Below are 19,508 nucleotides of genomic sequence, written 5' to 3'. Positions count from 1 at the left end.
TGGTGATTCATCTGCATTTATTAATTTGAGAGGCAGTTGTGTAGAACACATACCTATGTGATAAGCTCTTGAAAGAAATAGCTTCTATGATGGAGAAAAGCATATTAAGAATTACTTTAAAATTTGCTTAAGGGCTTTCCCTAAATGCTCCAGAGACCACAACTATGATAAATACATGAAACATTAGAACGTTTGTGCTCTATTAAGAGTTTTCCAATAACAGGAACTATCCAACTGTGATACAGGCTAGCCTCAAAAGTCAATAAATAAAACTTGACTGAGTAAGAGATTTTGTAGAGCAGACTCTGCATGAGACATCAGACTTAAGGACACTTATGGGCCCTTGTCACAAGCAGAACCACTTGTATATAAACAAGGAAAGGTGATGCTGCTGATCTCCAGCAAGGTCATTACACATGTTTCATGACTTGATAAGAAGCCTTGGAATGAGGCTGCACCAATAATTTGTTAAAAAATAAAAATAAAAATGGAAAGCAAAAATTTTAAAAGCTTTACAAGGAACACCATGGTTGGTTTGATTAATGGTCACATCCCTACCTAGGTTCTACCTGATCATAAATTTTGCAATTTAAAGATAGCATTGTTTGCAAATACCTGAGGAGGGCCACAGTCACACTCTTCACCCTCATCCAACTTCTTGTTTCCACAAAATTGGAAATCATCAAAATTGCAAGGAAATGGAATGTTGAGCATGCATGTTGGCTTATAATCCTTCAGGTACTGGTGGTACTGGTTTTGGCTGCATTTACTGAATTTCAGTGCAGGAATGCTAGAGATAGAATGAAGTAAAAATAAATATTAATCCTATCAATGCATAGTGGTGCGACAGCTATGAGCATTTTATGAAGCATTTAGAAAGAACAAATGTAAATGTTTACTGTTAGAGCAGGGAAGTAACTGGGTTACTTTATTACAGAAAATATCTTCTCAAAACACAGTGAACACATGCTATTTTAGTGAAAATATCTTGGCTATAGATCCTCTAGCAAATCCTTCCTGAAGCCCACATTATAGACTGATTGTGTATGTTTATTGCTTCCAAATCCTCTTTAATTTGGTCCTCTTGAAATAACCTATATACTTGTTTATCATCTCTACTAGATTATAAGCATCTCAAAGCAATAATTATATCATGTGCGATTTTAAAAAATAAACATTAGTTAACACAGTGCCTGGCACAAAGTGGTTCTCTATAAATTTGTTAAGACAAGCGGTTTATTTAATAATGTACATATCCATAGGAATGTGATATACTTCTTAACCTGAAATTTATCTCCCTTCCATCTTCCTTTTCTTTTGACTTCCTTAACATTGTTATTGACATAACGATTAAATACAGTAGGACTTTAGAGTCTTGATTACACTGGACTGAGATGGTAGGACTCTGTAAAATATTACTAATTATGTAAATAATAATGTAAACTAAATATTAATTACTGAGTTCTTATTCTATGCCAGTAATCTCATTTGGCTTTGTTAGCCACTTTACTTCATTTAATCAATGTGTGGAAGCATTGATCACCAAGAAACTTTTCTTACTATATACAATGCTTTATGTATACTTGCTCTGAAGGGATTCAAAGATGTGCGAGATTTAGCACCTGACTGCCTGGCAATTTACAGTACAGTGGGGAATGCTGGACGTGCTTTTATTCTGTAACTATTTATGGAGTATTTAATATGTGTTTGGGACTTTTCCAGTAGAGTGGTGATACAACAGTGACCCAAACAGACAAAACCCTCTGACCTTGTGGGACTAGCTTATATTTCAGCAGAAGAGTAAAGTTATAAATAAGCTGAATGCATGAAACAGAGAATATGCTAGATAGTAATAAGTACTAAGGAGAAGACAAAAAACAAAAGGAGTGGGAAGTGAAATGCCAGGATATGTGTGTGATCTAGAAAACAGGTGGCCAGGGAAAACATTGGTGGGAATAACATTTGAATAAAGATGTGAAGGAAGACATTGTAGCTTATAGAGAAGATGACAAAACAAAGCATGCAGAGTCTATTTCTCCCCTAATTGCCTTGGTAGTGATTGGTAATAATTGTTCATGGTGTACTTTTGCAATGTGCCCAGAAAGAGTTTTGGGATTTCTCTCATGGTATCACTAGAGAGAGACACTACCAGTTGGTAAGATTTAGCCCCAGAAAGGAAACTCTCATGTCTGGTTATGTAATAGACATTTTAGGAAATTCCATAGCTTTACAACATATCCTGTAATAATGGGTTTTGACTCAAAATCCACTTTTGAAATTATCTTTTCTTTCTTTCTTTCTTTCTTTCTTTCTTTCTTTCTTTCTTTCTTTCTTCTTTCTTTTCTTTTCTTTTCTCTTTTTTTTTTTTGGAGATGGAGTTTTGCTCTTGTATCCCAGGCTGGAGTGCAATGGCGTGATCTCGGCTCACTGCAACCTCCACCTGCCGAATTCAAGCAATTCTCCTCCCAAGCAGCTGGGATTACAGGCATGTACCACCAGCCCGGCTAATTTTGTATTTTTAGTAGAGATGGGGTTTCTCCATCTTGGCCAGGCTGGTCTCAAACTCCCAACCTCAGGTGATCCACCCACCTTGGCCCCCAAAGTGCTGGGAATACAGGCATGAGCCACCACGCCCAGCCCACTTCTGAATTATTTAAGTGTATTCTGTGTGTTGTTGGAACCTCACCTTCCATCACTGTCCATCACACATTTTCCTGAAGGACAGGTGCATGGGAACTCATCATGCTGCATCCCAAGGTTATGCCCCAGTTGATGTGCCATTCTGTTTGCAATTATGTTTGTGTCAGGCAAAAGATCCTAATGAAAAAAAAATTGCATTAGAAATTTTTGAAAGATAGCACACTGTAGTACATAGTGCTTCAAACTAGTGGTTGAAAGACCTGGCTTCTAGCTCCTAGTTAACTGGTACCTATTTAAAAAGGCATGGACTCAGTTACCTCTCTCCCCTGTACCTAAGTTTCCTTAATTATATAAGAAGCCCAAGAAAGTGACTTTTTAAATATCTCTAGCTCTAACATTTTGAAATTCCTTCTTTGTGGCATGGTGATAGTTGTTGTTAGATTTATAGAAGCTCATTCTTATAAATAGTTAAAAACTATTAACTAACATTATTATGATTTTTACCTCTTCAAAATTCATATGTTGAAGGTATAAAACTAACTTCAAGGTGATGACACTAGGAGGTGAATCTTTGGAAGGTCATTAAGTCTTGGGGGCAGAGCCCTCATAAGTGGGATTAATGCCCTTATAAAAGAGGCTTGAATGAGATCCCTGCCCCTTCTACCAGGTCAGGACACAGCAAGAAGGTGTCAACTCTGAGACAGAGAGGCCTTAACCAGACTCTGAATCTGCTAAGGACTTGATCTTGGATTCTTAGCCGCCTCCGAGAAATAAATTTCTATTGTTTCTTACCTGTTCATTTGTGATATTTCGTTACAGCAGCTAGAACGAACTAAGATAAATATCCTACACAATATAATAAGTAATATTGATTGTCCTCTTTGTACTAGATATCCAAATTCTATACAAACAGAAACGTGAGGTTCTTGTTTTCAGCTTATAGTCTCCCATTGCACAACAATGCTATACAATCTTAAAGAGGAAGTTTCTATTACGAGAAACACTTAAATGTCAGATATATCAAATCCATGGAAGAATTGGTTAACTTGGCTCATAGTTCTATTGTATGCTTTAATTTCTATGTTAATACAAAATTAATTTCCAAAAAGAGGTGGGCTATCAGATTACTATAAAGCTAATAAAACATACCTAATTTGGTCATCTCATCTTACTCATATAAAGTTTAAAATGTGTCCTGGAGTGATTATAATATCATAATCTAAGTAGCATATATCATAGTCTAAGTAGCATAATCTAACAGCATATATCATTTACTAGAAGCTTAGAGACTTGGAAAGGATCACATAAAAAAAGGAGTCAACAATTTTTAGGTCTTATGCTTTCTAAAAACGAATTGACAGGTCGTCTTGATATGATACAGGAAGTAGTTTATGTACCTTATTATCAGCACAAGGACAATTATCCTCACTTGCCAAATGAGCCATCAACTTGTGTGTACGTTATTTGTCCTTATAAGTAGCTATATTTCATATGCAAAAGAGCAAAAGAGCTTTACTAATCATTGCATGCTGATCTTTAAACTCTGAACAAAATGAGTTTGCCCTCAACATTTATAATTTTTTAATGAAACATTTTTTATTCATTTAATGAAGAAAACATAACAGTCTGTTCATGACATATTGTAGTGAGTATATATGACAAAATGAACACATAATCTCTTTCCATGGAACCCAGGACTTACAAAAATTTTATTCAAACATTATTAAGTAATATAAATAAAACACAGCCCACCTTAATGATACTGGTCGAATAATAGGGCAGGCACATACCCGCTGGATAAGAAATTCCTTGCACATGTGTGTAGATCCACTTCCCACTACGAAAAAGATGCAAATATACTCTTCAATCTGAGTTAGTAGTTTAATTAACACAAAGATCAAATTGCAGTGAACCCCAACAATGTCAATGCTTTTGCATGTGAAAATGCCTTCTTATTTCTGGAGTTTTGGAATTGAGGCTGACCTTAGTTGATATTGAGCTCATCTTTAACCTGTGGGATATTCGAGGCATTAAAAAAGCCAGTGCATTTGGGAGGCTGAGGCAGGTGGATTCACGAGGTCAAGAGATCAAGACCATCCTGGCCAACATGGTGAAACCCCATCTCTACTAAAAATACAAAAATTAGCTGGGCATGGTGGTGCACACCTGTAGTCCCAGGTACTTGGGAGGCTGAGGCAGGAGAATCACTTGAACCCGAGAGGGGGAGGTCGCAGTGAACTGAGATTGTGCCACTGCTCTCCAGGACACAGAGTGAGGCTCCAACTCAATTAAAAAAAAAAAGAAAAAAGAAAAAAAGAAAAAAAAAAGCCAGTGCAATCTTAAACTGAAATTGTAGAAAAGTATAAAACAAAAAATACAAATCAAAAAATAAAATCGAAATCCCATTTTACTTGACTCTGTCTACTCTGCCCTCAGCCTTGGATAAAACCACTTACAAGACCAGAAATTAATTAATTAATGAAATTTAAAAGTGCTTAGAAGGAAAAACAAAGTAACATAGTGAATGGACTTAACACCATGATTGATTAGCTACAATTGAAAAATGTTAAGACTTTTAATCAACCATAGAAACTCAGGTATGTTTGATAGCTACAATAAAACACTTAAATGAGTTGTCAGGTAAAATGAGAACTGTTCTTGGATTACTTGAAAAGACAAATGTAGATATTTATATTATAGGAATCCAAATTTGATTTGATTTCAGGGATATTATTTAGAGTTGAACCACTTTAAAAAGAGCCATTAAGGGCTAAAGGGTCACACCTGGAATGTAACAGAACTCAAAGACAAAAAAGGTGGTCAGACTAGATGACCCCTTTCAGTCTAGACCTGTTTTGACCATTTTTTTCTTTATTACTGAAATGTTTCTCTTCCTACATTTTAGGCATCAATATTTGACTATGCTTCTTGGAAAGACAGAATTCTGGTCGTTTTAAACTCTGGGGATATTGAGAAAACCACATATATAGAGGGGAAGCACCAAGACAAGAATAATCTTGAGTGTTCTCTCATGGTCGCTTGACATCAAGTAACACATGATAATGCTGTATATACTGTCTTGCCACTTCTACATCTAATGAATACAGAAGGACAGATACCCAAGAAACTTAACACATAAGAAGTCCCAAATATGATGCTCAATTGGCTATTTAGTAGCATTTCACCCCATCTCCTTACTTGCAGACATCCTATTGATATGAGAAGCTACTGGTTAGAATAGGAGATGTTCTAAGGTAGTTAAAAGTTTTCTACTTACACCCATTCAAATATTTTTGGGTTTATTTATTAAATATTTAAAAATACACGTATAAGGAGAGGGCAAAAGAGTTAATCTTGCCCACTCTGAAGTTTATGGCGATGTTTTACTACGCTCCGTTCCCCATGATTTTGGGGCATGCTAATGCATGAATATTCAAGCACAAGCCAGGCACAACTATGCCTCTGGAGATATACGCTATGGGCCATCCCAGATATAAAAAACAGGAATTATGTTACTTTGGAGGTCTGATTCACTCTCATTAATCTGCCAAAGGACTGAATCTGACTTCCAACTACAGGTATCAGAAGCTTCAGGTTTCTGAGTTCAGACGGAAAGTCAACATCTAAATAATAATAGAAGATTAGCAGGCTGGGCTTGCAGACCTTAGGAGAAATACTGATATTATGGGTATATAAAGTAGGAAAAGTGGGCACTATTCTAATACAGTAGCTTTAAGGGCATCAGAAGAGATGCTAAAAGATGGCATCACTCCAAAGGACTTCTTCCACAATTTAGCATTCTTTAGGATAACAGGACTGTACTAAATATTAGGTTGTATTACATTCAGTTCCATAATTACTTATCCTTTTCTTCCGGGCTAAGTACTGTGCTAGGTATCTTGAATAACAAAAATGATAAAAATGGTCCCCTTTTTAAAGAAATTAAAGATTGAGTAGTCTAGACAAAGTTATGCTTTTAGTTAGGAATATTAAAGCTCTGACAGGTTTCACTTATCAGATTAGTTGTCTGTTCAACTGTAGAGTAGAGAAGACGGTATTGAAGGGCTGGTCACCAGGCAGGCAGATTTTGATGAGGGGAAATGTTCAGAGAGTGAGGTGCTTTCCCAAAAAGGCAGATTTTGGTAGAATATTGGAATGGTACAACATGGGAGGGTGACAGGAGTTAGCTCTGGATGTTCATAAAAAATGTAAATGGATTCTAAAAGCATTTTGCTTACCTAATGGCATTTTTAAGTCTACCAAGGAATATGAATATATCAGATTTTTTCTTTTCTAGTATTAATATTAGAAAGATCATTAAATAGCCCACTTGAAAACTTTCTATTTATTTATTTATTTATTTATTTATTGAGACAAGGTCTCACTCTGTCACTCAGGCTGCAGTGCAGTGACACAACCACAGCTCATGTTATCCTTAACCTCCTGGATTCAAGAGATCCTCCAGCCTCAGCCTCCCAAGTAGCTAGGACCACAGGTGCATGCCCCTGTGATCAGCTAATTTTTAAATTTTTTGTACAGATAGGGTCTTGCTATGGTGCCTGGGGCTGGTCTTGAACTCCTAGGCTAAAACAATCTTTCTACTTTGGTCTCCTAAAATGTTGGGATTAAAGGTATAAGCCACTGTGCCTTGCTTGGAAATTTTCTGTATAGGTACAAACAACATTTTGTCCCTATGTACTAGCCAAAAGTCAACTGCTTAAACAGTTTTTTTTTTTTCTGTTAATTTTTTTGTTTTCTTTTGTAATAATCCACCGAAGGTATGCAAGAAAATAGAGCAATTACCAACCTGAGTAATACAACATGATCAAAATCCTTCCTTGTTTTAAGGATCCTTTCTTGCCAAGATGAAAAACGCAACAAGGTAGTTTCTATATTTGAATGTAGTTCTATTTTATCTTCATGTGTCCATATTTCAATGCCAACCAACGTCACATGGATGTTTAAGGTTTTATAAATCTGTTCAAAGAAGAAACCATTTTTCACAAAGTCAGGTTGCTGGAAAGATTCTGCAATATTACTATATTCCTTCACATTTTCCCAAAAACAATAATTTGAACTTGTGAGGTATATAAGTAAACAGTGCAAGCCTCATGTTACAAACAGATATATCAAAAGGGGACAGAGTGCATTGCCCAGAATACCTGGTGAATTTTCTGGGCAACAGTGAAATTTAATCAGAAAGATCTACCTCCTCAAACTATCATAAGTCTTACAGGCACTGTCTCAAGATGTGCTGGAAAAATTTATTAAAGTTCTGAGTTTAGAACTGGCCTAAAAGCATAAATTTACTAACAGTGTCAGGTGGTGTGACTGCTCCTTATTCACCTTCATACTTTAAGCCAAGGGTTCGTTCTGTGACAGGTTAGAAAGTTGGTATTGGTTTTCAAAAACTTACCTGCTGTGTTCGATCTTTATGTTTGATTTCTGTAACTACCTTTTTTTTAAATCTGAGAAATGTTACTAGGGATTGCTCTAAGCAGGCAGAAATAGTTGTAGCCTATAAACCTCACACCTATTTCTACCTGCTTTGTAAACACCTGGGTGATAGGTACTTTTATGCAGGACAAAAGAAGTTGGAGTTTATGCAATTGTTATGGGAATTTTGAGAGAAAGGACTATGTGTTGTATCAGTTTTATATTCCACAACAGTCAGTACAAGTAGGTTGAAAGACAGTGAATGATAAAGTATCAACACTGAATAAACGGAAATGGAATGATCATTCATACAATGTTACTAGGCAATGTAACTAGTCAATAAGAAGGGTAATACTTATATCATTCCTGTAACAATAAACTTGTGTTAATATTCTACTTTTCGTAACCTGCAAGATATGAATATACTCAATTCCATGTGTCAATAGAGGCCAAAAAGGTCAGTTCATAATCATGAGAATTAGATGCCTTTTAAACTCTCCTGAAGTTAGACATCTAGTCAAACTCTGACTTCAAATCTACAAAGCCTGTGATATGCATCCTTATTCCTCTTGGCCCTAAATTTTTTGTTTGTTTGTTTTTGAGATAGGGTCTCACTCTGTCACCCAGTCTGGAGTTCAGTGGTGAATCATAGCTCATTGCAAAGTTGAAATCCTGGGCTCAAAGGATCCTCCCACCTCAGTTTCCTGAGTAGTTGGAACTACAGGCACATACCACTGCACCTGTCTTTCTTTCTTTTTCTTTCCTTCCTTCCTTCCTTCCTTCCTTCATTTCTCTCTCTTTCTTTCTTTCTTTCTTTCTTTCTTTCTTTCTTTCTTTCTTTCTTTCTTTCTTTCTTTCTTTCTTTCTTTCTTTCTCTCTCTCTCTCTCTCTCTCTCTCTCTCTCTTTCTTCCTTTCCTTTCCTTTCTTCTTTTTTTTTTGTTGGAATGATGTCTCACTTTGTTGCCCAGTCTAGTCTTGAACTCCTGGGCTCAGTGATTCTCCTGCCTTGATCTTCCAAAGTGTTGGGATTACAAGCATGAGCCACCACACCAGGCTCTTGGCCCTAATCTTAATGTGTGGTAAACTTTAGAAATTAAGTACGACATAGCAATAATTTTAACCTGGGATTTTCGGACCCTCTCTATTCATAAGTGGGCTTTACATTTACAAGACTACACACAAGTGCAAAAGGAAATATTATTTGTCATTCTGATTATATTTTCTTCTCATAAGAACAAATCTTATAAAATAAAAGCCATGCTTTATCTGCTAAATTCTTGGATAGTTTTGGATACACACATATGGAAGGTTGTGGAGAATTGAACTGCTCTTTATAGTAGGGAAATAACTGTGGAATCTCTAAGTTAAAAGGGGTGAAGACATAATGAAAGTCAAAATAAGAAAGGACCCAGTGAAATAATATGAGTATGGGCTCTGTGAAGGATAATAAAGGGTCAGTAAGAAGGGACACAATGGCCAGGCACACGGGCTTTTAGACTTTGTTACCTTAAATTGTTTGTTTTATAATGTGCTATGTAACCTCCCAATCTAAACTACAAATCTTCAGTAAAAGTTCAGCACTATGCAATGGTTTTATATGTATGTTTATTTGAAGATTAGAAACCAAGGAGAGAGTTTTAATCTTGAGTTGGGGTCAATGCCAGGGAAGTGATAAAAGACATAATTGTAAGATAAAAGGAATGGAAGAAAACAGAAGTGATTATGAGATGTAATCATTGCACTCCACACTGTTCCTTCCTCCCTCTTACAAAAAGGCATGGGGAAAATTTTCAATTTCCACAGACATAAATTGAAATAGTTGGGAGAAGTTCTGCTTCTGCCTACAATGTATGAAGTTAGAAAGAATGTTGCCTCTACCCTGACAAAAAGGACAAGCCAGAGAAACTACAAAATCATATATTTTTTTCTGAGTCCACCTGAGAACTGAGGCAACAGGGCCAACAAGTGTGCCTGAACCTTAGGCAAAGACAGTCTCCTTCAAGGAGAGGTGGTGCCAGAACACTTCCCTTGTGGCAGATAACGAGAAAGAAAGATGGTGAGCACTTTATTAACGGGTAGAAATAATTGACCAAATATCATTAATGAATTGCTTAAGGCCAAGTATGGGAGAGAAGGAGAATGCAGAGCCCCATGGAGATCCAGACACAGGGATCTCAGGTCCGCACACAGATTGATCTCCATGGGCCTCCGTAGATGCCGACAACCACAGTGGGGGACAGAGAGGGAGTTTCAAGATGACCTCTCTCAGTGGGGTGGGCCTGAAGAAGGGGAGAATTGCTGCTTTGCAAAAAATTATAACATCTACCGAACTCTTTCCCCAAGGAACACAAGCCTTAAGCTGCCAAGGGAGCTATAGCAAATTTTCCCCCCAGAACTCAAATCAAAATTTATTACAGCTGAAGAAAAGGAAAACAAAACAAAGCAAATCAAAACAAAAATAGACTTCTACTCCTGGAGGAGAGGTGGGAAACTGTCCTGAACCCAGACCATTCGGGATCTCCTACCAATGGAGAGGAAAATGAACACTGAGAAATACTCAGCCAATGACCCATGGACAGGGCTTCCCTAAGACTGAGGTTAAATCCGGATAATAGAAAGTGCTCTGGGCCCCATAACTAGGCTAGAAGGCACTGAGGAGCAAACAACAGGCCACTATTGAAGAAGGGGTGAGAATGTGAAGGGAGGTGCTGGCTGTCAAAGCCTAAAGTTGAGAATGGAACAGAAATAAGGGGAAAAGCTCTCCAACAATGCAGGACCCATCCTATGCACAAAGTAACACTAGATGGATACGCAGTTGATAGTTCACTGCAGGTAGCAGTAGCAACAGCAAAACCAGCTCAATTTCTGACCAGATTAATCGACTTCCACATGTTAATGACCTAGCAAAAGAAGAAGTGCACCATTTCAGGCATAAATACTATTTTGTTAGACTCTACTATGCATACTGTCTACTATCCAATAAAACATTAAAGAACATACAAAAGAGCATGAAAAGACAACCCACTGTTGGAGAGAAAAGAGCTGACAAAACTAAACTCATAGATGACCCACATGCTGAAATTGTCTGATGGGAAATTTAAATTAGTTATCAGTAATATGTTGAAGGCTCTAATGGAAAAGATGGATGTGGTTTGCAGAATTCTAAGATGGCCCCCAAGGATTCCTGTTCCTGGACACTAACACACTGTGGAATGACCTCCCTTTCAATGTGGGCAGCACTGTGAGTATGATGAATTTCATTAGTATATTTAGGTTATGATACAGCACAAAGATAAAGGGAGCTTACAGCTTTTCAGATGCAATTAAGGTACCCAAATCAGAGGATTCTGAGTTGAATAACAGTGAACTTACTGTAGGTAGACCTAATTTAATCTTTTAAAACAAGTCTAGTAATTTGAAGCGGCAGCATTTCTCCTGGTGGCCCAAAGAAGAAACCTGACATGTTGTAAAAGGGTCCAAGAGAGCACTGTGTGGTAAGAAATTGTCAGGGGCCCCAGTAACTGAGATGGCCCCAGCAGACAGCCAGCAAGAATTTGAGGACTTCAATCCTGCAACTCTACATGAACTAAATTCTGCTAACAATAACAAGCTGAGATCGCCAGGCCCGATTTCCTCATTCTGAGATCCTGAGCAGAGAACCCAGTTATGCTGTACCCAGATTCCTGCCTACAAAAATTGTGAGATCGTTAATGAGTATTGTTCTAAGGTGCTAGGTTTGTGGTAACTTGTTATGTAGTAATAAAAAAAATGAATATATTGAAAAACAAGCTTGAAAAGATGAGGGAATTTCAGCAGAGAGGTGGAAACTATAAAAGAGAGTGGATGAAAATAGCAGAGTACATATATAGTAGACACACAGAATACCATTGATGAGTACATCAGTAAGCTAGACATGGGTGAGGAAAGAATCCTGTTGGCCCAAAAAATATTAGCCAAATGGAAACACAAAGAGTTAAGAGTGAAAACCACATAGGGGAAGGTCCAAAGCTGTGGGAAAACCACAAGATCTAATATTCATATAATAGAAATACAACAAAGAGAAGAGAGATAAGAAGGCAGAAGAAATATTTGAAGAGATCATGGTCAATAATTTTCAAAAATAGTATAAAACAGCAAATCACAGATCCAAGAAGTTCATAGAATCCAACACTATAAATACCCCCCCCCCCCACACACACACACATACACTGATGAGGGTATGCCAAAGGGACACATAGACCAGCTGAAATATTGCCCAATGGACAAAAGTGAAACAATTTGAGCAACAAAATAAAGTAGTGTTAGGTTGTAACTCAAAGTACGAAATAAATATCCACTGATATAAATAAATTATTAAATACATGTTAATGGAAGAAAAGAGATAAATCTCTTGCGTAGAAAAATTTCAAGCAATTTATGTAGATGCTCCATTGTCAAGGAGGAAGAGCATAATTTACACTTAAGTGTGAGCTGTGCATAGTAACTTTCTTTCAAAGAATATATTACTGTAAAGAAGCATACACGTTCCATATGACCCAGTATTTCTACTTCTTCATTATTTACCAAAGAAAAATGAAATTTTATAATTGCACATACAACTATACACAAATGTTTAAAGCCATTGTATTTACAATAGCCAAAAACTACAAGCAGATTAAATGTCCCTCAACTGGTGAATTAGTAACCATTGGCCAAGAGGGGCCTTCCTTACAGCTTTTTCCTATGGGGTCTCTTTATCCTAGTAATAGGGCTGAGGTGTCTCAGAATGAGTCAGCAAAAAAAAAAAAAAAAAAAATGTGTTGCAATTCACAATTTGTTTTTTTAAAAGGGTTGTATACCTCATTCTAATTTAGACAAATTAAGCATTTTAATATATTTTACTGAAACACTCCACTTTCTATGCCAAACCATGGACAACAAATTATAGCTTAAAAGACTTTTCATTATACAACTTCACAGAGCAGTGATTTAAAGTAGTGCGATTTGGTTTATAGTGATTGATTTTCATATTCTTTGTACATTGCTTCATAAATTTTGTGGTTAGAGACCAAGTTTTGAAACTTATTTCAATATTAAATGCCATTTACATCGAAAATTGAAAATTCAGAGCTGTGGTTTGTTATTATTACTTTTTCCCGTGGATTTTTGTTATGAGTCTACTTGGTGAATCTTTGTGCTTTGTACTCCCTTAATATCAGGTGACTACAATAGTCCGGCAGAGATCTGTGCTGAAAGGTTCTTTGCACTCATATTATTGGCTTGATTCAAAAACTATATCAAACCTTACCATGTTGACAAAATTGACCATTCCCCAAATTCGGTTCCTTAGTTTATTGTGAGGATGACTATTCCTGCGATACTGGAAATATAAATATCATATTAATATTCATTAACAATAGGAGTTACATAAAAGCTCAACAAAATACTTCATTCATCGTCAGCTATTACAAAGAAAAAAAAATCATTGGTCTAATGAAGAAAGAGAACTCCTTTCATTCAGCTAAACACCAGACAACTTAAATAAGTTTTTGATATAAAATAACTAAATACAGCTCTCCTAAAGACGTGCTTAGGTTTAGTATTACTTCAAGTTTTTCCTTCTAACTTTGTTTCCTTTCCACATTACATTATACTACATTACATTAATTTATTAAACCAACTGATTAGTGTTCTTTAGAGTCCATTTTTTATCATATAGATGAAACAAACCTATTAAAGCTACAAAGCAATCAATATATGGCAAAGAACAGCAACTTTATTAACCCTTCTGTGTCCTTGGTGTTCACAAAGTAAAGAATATGTAATAAAAAAAACCCCACTGGAGCCGGAGATATGCTGAACAGGGAAAGGAAAGTGTAGCTACCCCTTCCCTCCAGGAAACAGCTATGAGGGCAAACCAGACTTTCATGTCCCGTCTATTCTGACTTTTGTTCTCTCCTTTTAACTGCATTCCCTTTTTGTACCATTGGGATCTTGTATCAATTATCAATTTAGACTTGATCAAATGTACTTAATAACATGAGGTGTACTGTAGGGATAAATGCAAATGGTCAAACTTCTTTCATAATAAAAATAAGAAATTAACTTGTCTTTCCTGAATCTTACAAGTATCTGCTTGTTACCATCCCATTGCTCTCCTGTTACGTTAAATATCAAAATAATGCTAAGATATAGCATTCTTCAATTTTCATCTCCCACCTACTCAACCTACTACACTCTGATTATAACTGCCACTATTCCATTGAAACTATTTTTTAAAACCCACAAATATTCTCTTAATTATCAAATAAATTGTGAATATATTTTCCTTTCTGGTCATCTTGTCCACATTTAATGTTGACCATTTTCAATTTCAATAAATTTCTTAACTTCTTGGTTTCTATTACCCCGTACACTCCTGCTATTTTATTGTGCATTCCCATTATCCTTTTAAATACTGGATGACAAATATGTTTCCCAACAGGATTTCCATTGATTGCTTGATAGATAAGAATTACCCAAAAGTCATTGCCTAAAATTCACTGTGGAGAGAGATTCTGAGGCTATTTTAGGGATCACAAAGATTAGGTACTTTATCAATCAGTGATTTTCAACCAGAGGAGAGGGAGGAGGAATGGTTAGGTATGAGCTTTGTACTTTTATTGCCAAATCTTTATTTAGTAGTTGGTGTTCCCCAGGATTCAGACATTTGTGTTCTGCTCTTCTTTTTCAACTTGCTAGCTGTCAGTGTATCATCCATATCCTCACTTAACTTCCCTGCTGAGAATTCCACACTATCTTCAAGATATGTAAACTTCTCAACATGTTTCCAAAGACTGCCTTTGGTTTCCTTATTTTATTTGATCGGAATGCTCACATTTTCTACCCTTCTCTTGCTTTCTTGCCCTTTTTATTGTTGTTGTTCCTCCGGACAAGGTCTTGCTCTATCATCCAGGCTGGAGTGCATTGGCGTGAACATGACTCATTGCAGCCTTGACCTCCTGGGCTCATTTGATCCTCCTGTCTCAGCCTCCTGTGTAGTTAGATTCACAGGTACGCACCACCACACCCAGCTATTTTTTTTTCCTTCTTTTTTTTTGTAGTGATGGGGTCTCGCTCTGTTGCCCAGGCTGGTCTCAAACTCCTGGTCTCAAACAGTCCTCCCACTTTGGCTTCCCAAAGTGCTGGGATTACAGGTGTGAGCCACCGCACCTGACCTCTGCTGCTCTTTTTGTTTGGCTATCATATATATCATTAATACTCAGAACCTAGCATACTGAACGCACATTAACTATTTGTCAAATGAAAATGGATGATTTACCATAGGAACTTACGTAAATAAAGAAACCCTTAAATATTTTAAGACGGTATTAAAGCAGCACGTGCAAGAGCTATACACATAAAGCCCAGTTTAATGCAACTAAAATAACACCAAGCAACCCTTCTCCTAGTATCTGAGTAAAAATTTTAATAACCTGTTCTTAGTCTTTGATAACACGTGTATTATTATTAAGAGCATAGTGTCTCTTAGCACTCTTTTTAAAATTTCTCAGCAACATGATAGTGTAGGCCTATCTGTTTAGTGCTTAGAACTTACAATTTCAATTTAAAATTTTTTTCATAGGTTAACTACAGTTTCCTCTATTTTTAATGTGTAAAAATGTTATATCTTTTCAATTAAAATGGGTCTTACCTTTTTTTTCTTATTACATTGGCTGGGAATTTCAGTAAAAATGCTAAAAACATCTGGTGACAATGAGCATATGTACCTTATTCCCAATTTTGGAGGAAAACTGCCAGCATTTTATTAATAAGTTTAATGTTTATACTAAACAGGAGTTTGGTAAATTTACTTTATTTTCTTCCATTTTTTATATCCTAAGAGTTTTATTATGAATGAGTGTTGAATTATATGTGTGTATACATACACAAATACCTACTATATATATATATATGTATGAGATTATCAATTTAAAAATATCTATTCATGTCAAAGCAAAGCAATATTCACATCACTGGAGGAAACCATCACTCTCATGTAAACTGTTTATGGATATATCTTGGCTTGGGTCTGCAAATATTTCTTGGACATTTGAAGTTGCATTTATAAGTGAAATTAGCTTATAATTTTACTTTCTCATAAGATCACGTCTAGATTTGTTACCAATATTATCAGTTGTCATAGATTGTTATTGTAATGACTCAAGGAATCACTCTTACAGGTATCTGTATCTTTTTATAAGTTTCCTCCAACGTTGATTCTAGGCTTGGACATACGACTTACTTTGGGTGAGACATGTAAACATGTACAAACAGAAGCTTGAAAGGCTCTTGCACCTTGGAGCCTCTCCTCTCTTTTGATGCTTTGATGCCCAGCTATGATGCAAGGAAGCACAACCAGCTAGGCTACTGGAGAGACATGGCCAGCTGAAACCCAATACCACGTCCCAGGCTAATGACCGTGGCCATCTTAGACTAGCCAGTCAGTGGAGTCAATAGATTATTGCAGCTGCATGAGTCATTGATTACCCACCAGGTTTTGATTAGTTTATGACACAGTGGTAGATAAATAATACAAAGATTAGAATAACCATATAAAATGTGGGATTTTTTCCTCTTTTCCTATTCTTTGGAACAGTTTGTAAAAGGTAAGGTTATTTATTACAACAAACTTTGGTAAAACTTGTCACCAAACTAGTCTGAGCCTGGTGTCTTTATTTGTTGATAGGTTGTGGCCTACTTATGTAATTTTTCAAAATTTGTTGTAAATATTTTTGGGATTTCCTATTTATTGTTGAGTCAGCTTGATAACATTTAACTACATACTTCTGTTTACAAATTTATTGGTACATAGTTCTTCGTATATTTTAATGATGTGTAACCTTAATTTTATTTATAATTATATTTTATTTTCTAACTTTACATATATTTTTATTTTTTTTAATCGGCATTGTCAGAAGCTTGTCTATTTCATTAATGTTTTCAGAGAACTAGTACTCGGCTCTGTTGAACTACTCCACTGGACTTTTTTTGTCTTTTGTTTCGCCTTGTGGTTTTATTGATTTTTCTCATTGTTAAATTACTTTCCTCTTTCTATCTTCTTTGGATTTATACTGTTTTGTTTTCAAATCTCTCTAGTTGGACTCTTAGTCTCTTTATTTTCTTTCTTTTTTCTTAATAAAACTGTTTAAATTGACAAATGTCTAAATACTGGTATGCTACCTGTATCGAGTAAATTTTACTTTAGTGTTTTTTTGGTTTTGGTCGGTTATAAATAGTCCATAATTTCAGATTTAATTTTTTAGACAATTAATATTTGGAAATATATTTTGCTTTAAGTTTCCCAACCAATTGTCTTTTAATGGTCTAATTAAACAATTTTTGTTATAACTTCTAATTTGGTTGTGGTAAAAAAGCAAAAAGTGATCTTATGATATCTCTTTGTTATTTCTATTTATTTTCTTTGTGGCCAGATACCCTGTTAATTTTTTCAAATATGTTATTTGTACATGAAAAATATACATATTCTTTTTAAAAAAATGCAAGGTAGTATATCAATTGGTTAGATCCAACTTACATTTTTGTAGTTCAAATCTTATCAATTTTTGCTGAAGCTATTCCTCTTGACTTAAAATTTTCTGATAGAGAAGAGCTAAAAAATACCCTGCTTTCTCTGGCAAGCCTGTTACATTTTTGTTATCTTTTTATACTTTGTTTTTAGGTGTTTTCATATTTTATGTCCTTCTGGTACTCTTTTTCTAATTAATTTTCCAATTTATCTCAAATAACGTTTTAAATCATAAATTATCCTTTACATACTATTAAAATAATAAGATATCTTTTTGGGGGGAAGATCTACTTTATGTTATTATTTAATGAGATTTTTCAAGTTTCTGAGAAGTTTAGCTATATTTCTTATAAATGTCATAATATCCTTTTTTATATATACAGTTTGAGACTTTCTAACTTCTTTTTTTGTTGTTGTTTTGTTTTGTATTTTGGGAGATGGAGGGAGTCTCACTCTGTCACCCAGGTTGGAGTGCAGTGGCGTGATCTCAGCTCACTGCAACCTCCACCTCCCAGATTCAAGCAATTCTCCTGCCTCAACCTCCTGAGAACCTGGGATTACAGGCGCGTGCCACCTCGCCCAGCTAATTTTCATATTTTTAGTAGAGACGGGGTTTCACTGTGTTGGTCAGGCTGGTCTTGAACTCCTGACCTCAGATAATCCACGCCTTGGCCTCCCAAAGTGCTGGGATTACAGGCATGAGCCACCATGCCTGGTCAAGACTTTCTAACCTCTAACAGGCAGATGTAATTGTTACATTTACTCTAATTTCTGACACATTTGGAATTACTTTCACATATTTTATTTTTGTATTTACAATTCTATATGTATGTATGTATATATGTAATATAGTCATACATTGCTTAACAATGGGAATATATTCTGAGAAATGCATTCTTAGGTGATTTCATCATTGTGCAAACATCATAAAGCATACTTACACAAACCTAGATGTTATAACCTACTACACATGTATACCATATGGTATAGCCTACTGCTCCTAGGCTACAAACCTATAGGGCAGGTTACTATACTGAATATTGTAGGCAATTGTAACATAATGCTTTTTGTATATGTAAACTTAGAAAAAGTACAAAAAATGTTATAAATGACAAAAAATAAAAAATAAAAAACTGGTATGCCTCCTGGGGAACTAATTATGAATGGAGCTTACAGGACTGAAGGTTTCTCTGAGTGAATCAATGAATGAATCAGTGAGTGAATGTAAAGGCCTAGGACATTACTGTACCTCACGGTGAACTTTATAAACACTGTACACTTGGCTCCACTATATTTATACAAGTATAATTTTATTTCTTTAATAATAAATTAAGCTTGGCTTACTGTAACTTTTTTACTTTATAAACTAAAAATTTTTGAACTTTTGACTTTTTAGACAACAGTTTAAAATACAAACACATTGTACAGCTGTACAAAAATATTTTTTGTTATATCTATATTCTGTAATCTTTTTTCTAATTTTTATTTTTACTTTTTAAATTTTTGTTAAAAACTAAGACAAAAACCACACATATTAGCCTAAACCTACACAAAATCAGGATCACCAATATCATTGTCTTCCACCTCCATAACTTGTCCCCCCGGAAGGTCTTTGGGGCAATTATATACATATAGCTGCCATCTCCTATGATAACAATGCCTTCTCCTGGAATACCTCCTGAAGGACCCACCTGAGTCTCTTTTACAGTTAACTTTTTAAATATATCAATAAGAATACCCTATAAAATAACAATAAAAAATATAACATAGTGAATACATAAACCAGCAACATAGTTGTTTTTTATTATCAAGTATTGTGTACTATACATAATTGTATGTGCTGTACTTTCATATAACTGGCAATGTGGTAGGTTTGTTTACACC

The 19,508-nt window shown here is 35.5% G+C and overlaps 1 protein-coding gene across 3 annotated transcripts in view; it reads right to left on the bottom strand.

The window, feature by feature from the left end:
• Positions 1–19,508, bottom strand: part of ADAM7 (ADAM metallopeptidase domain 7) — a 64,528-nt gene that overhangs the window by 19,526 nt on the left and 25,494 nt on the right. For all 3 annotated transcript variants that reach the window (XM_028852469.2, XM_028852470.2, XM_077943273.1), the window contains exons 8-12: positions 13,365–13,436; positions 7,448–7,617; positions 4,393–4,477; positions 2,687–2,817; positions 616–790 (exon numbers count right to left, since the gene is read on the bottom strand). In XM_028852469.2, coding sequence (XP_028708302.2) covers positions 616–790; positions 2,687–2,817; positions 4,393–4,477; positions 7,448–7,617; positions 13,365–13,436 — 633 coding nt within the window. The remainder of the gene's footprint in view (positions 1–615; positions 791–2,686; positions 2,818–4,392; positions 4,478–7,447; positions 7,618–13,364; positions 13,437–19,508) is intronic.

This window comes from Macaca mulatta, chromosome 8 (assembly GCF_049350105.2).
Source record: "Macaca mulatta isolate MMU2019108-1 chromosome 8, T2T-MMU8v2.0, whole genome shotgun sequence".
In the NCBI taxonomy this organism is placed as follows: Eukaryota; Metazoa; Chordata; class Mammalia; order Primates; family Cercopithecidae; genus Macaca; species Macaca mulatta.
The sequence above is the reverse complement of the archived record's forward strand: the minus strand, read 5'-3'. Positions and strand labels throughout refer to the sequence as shown.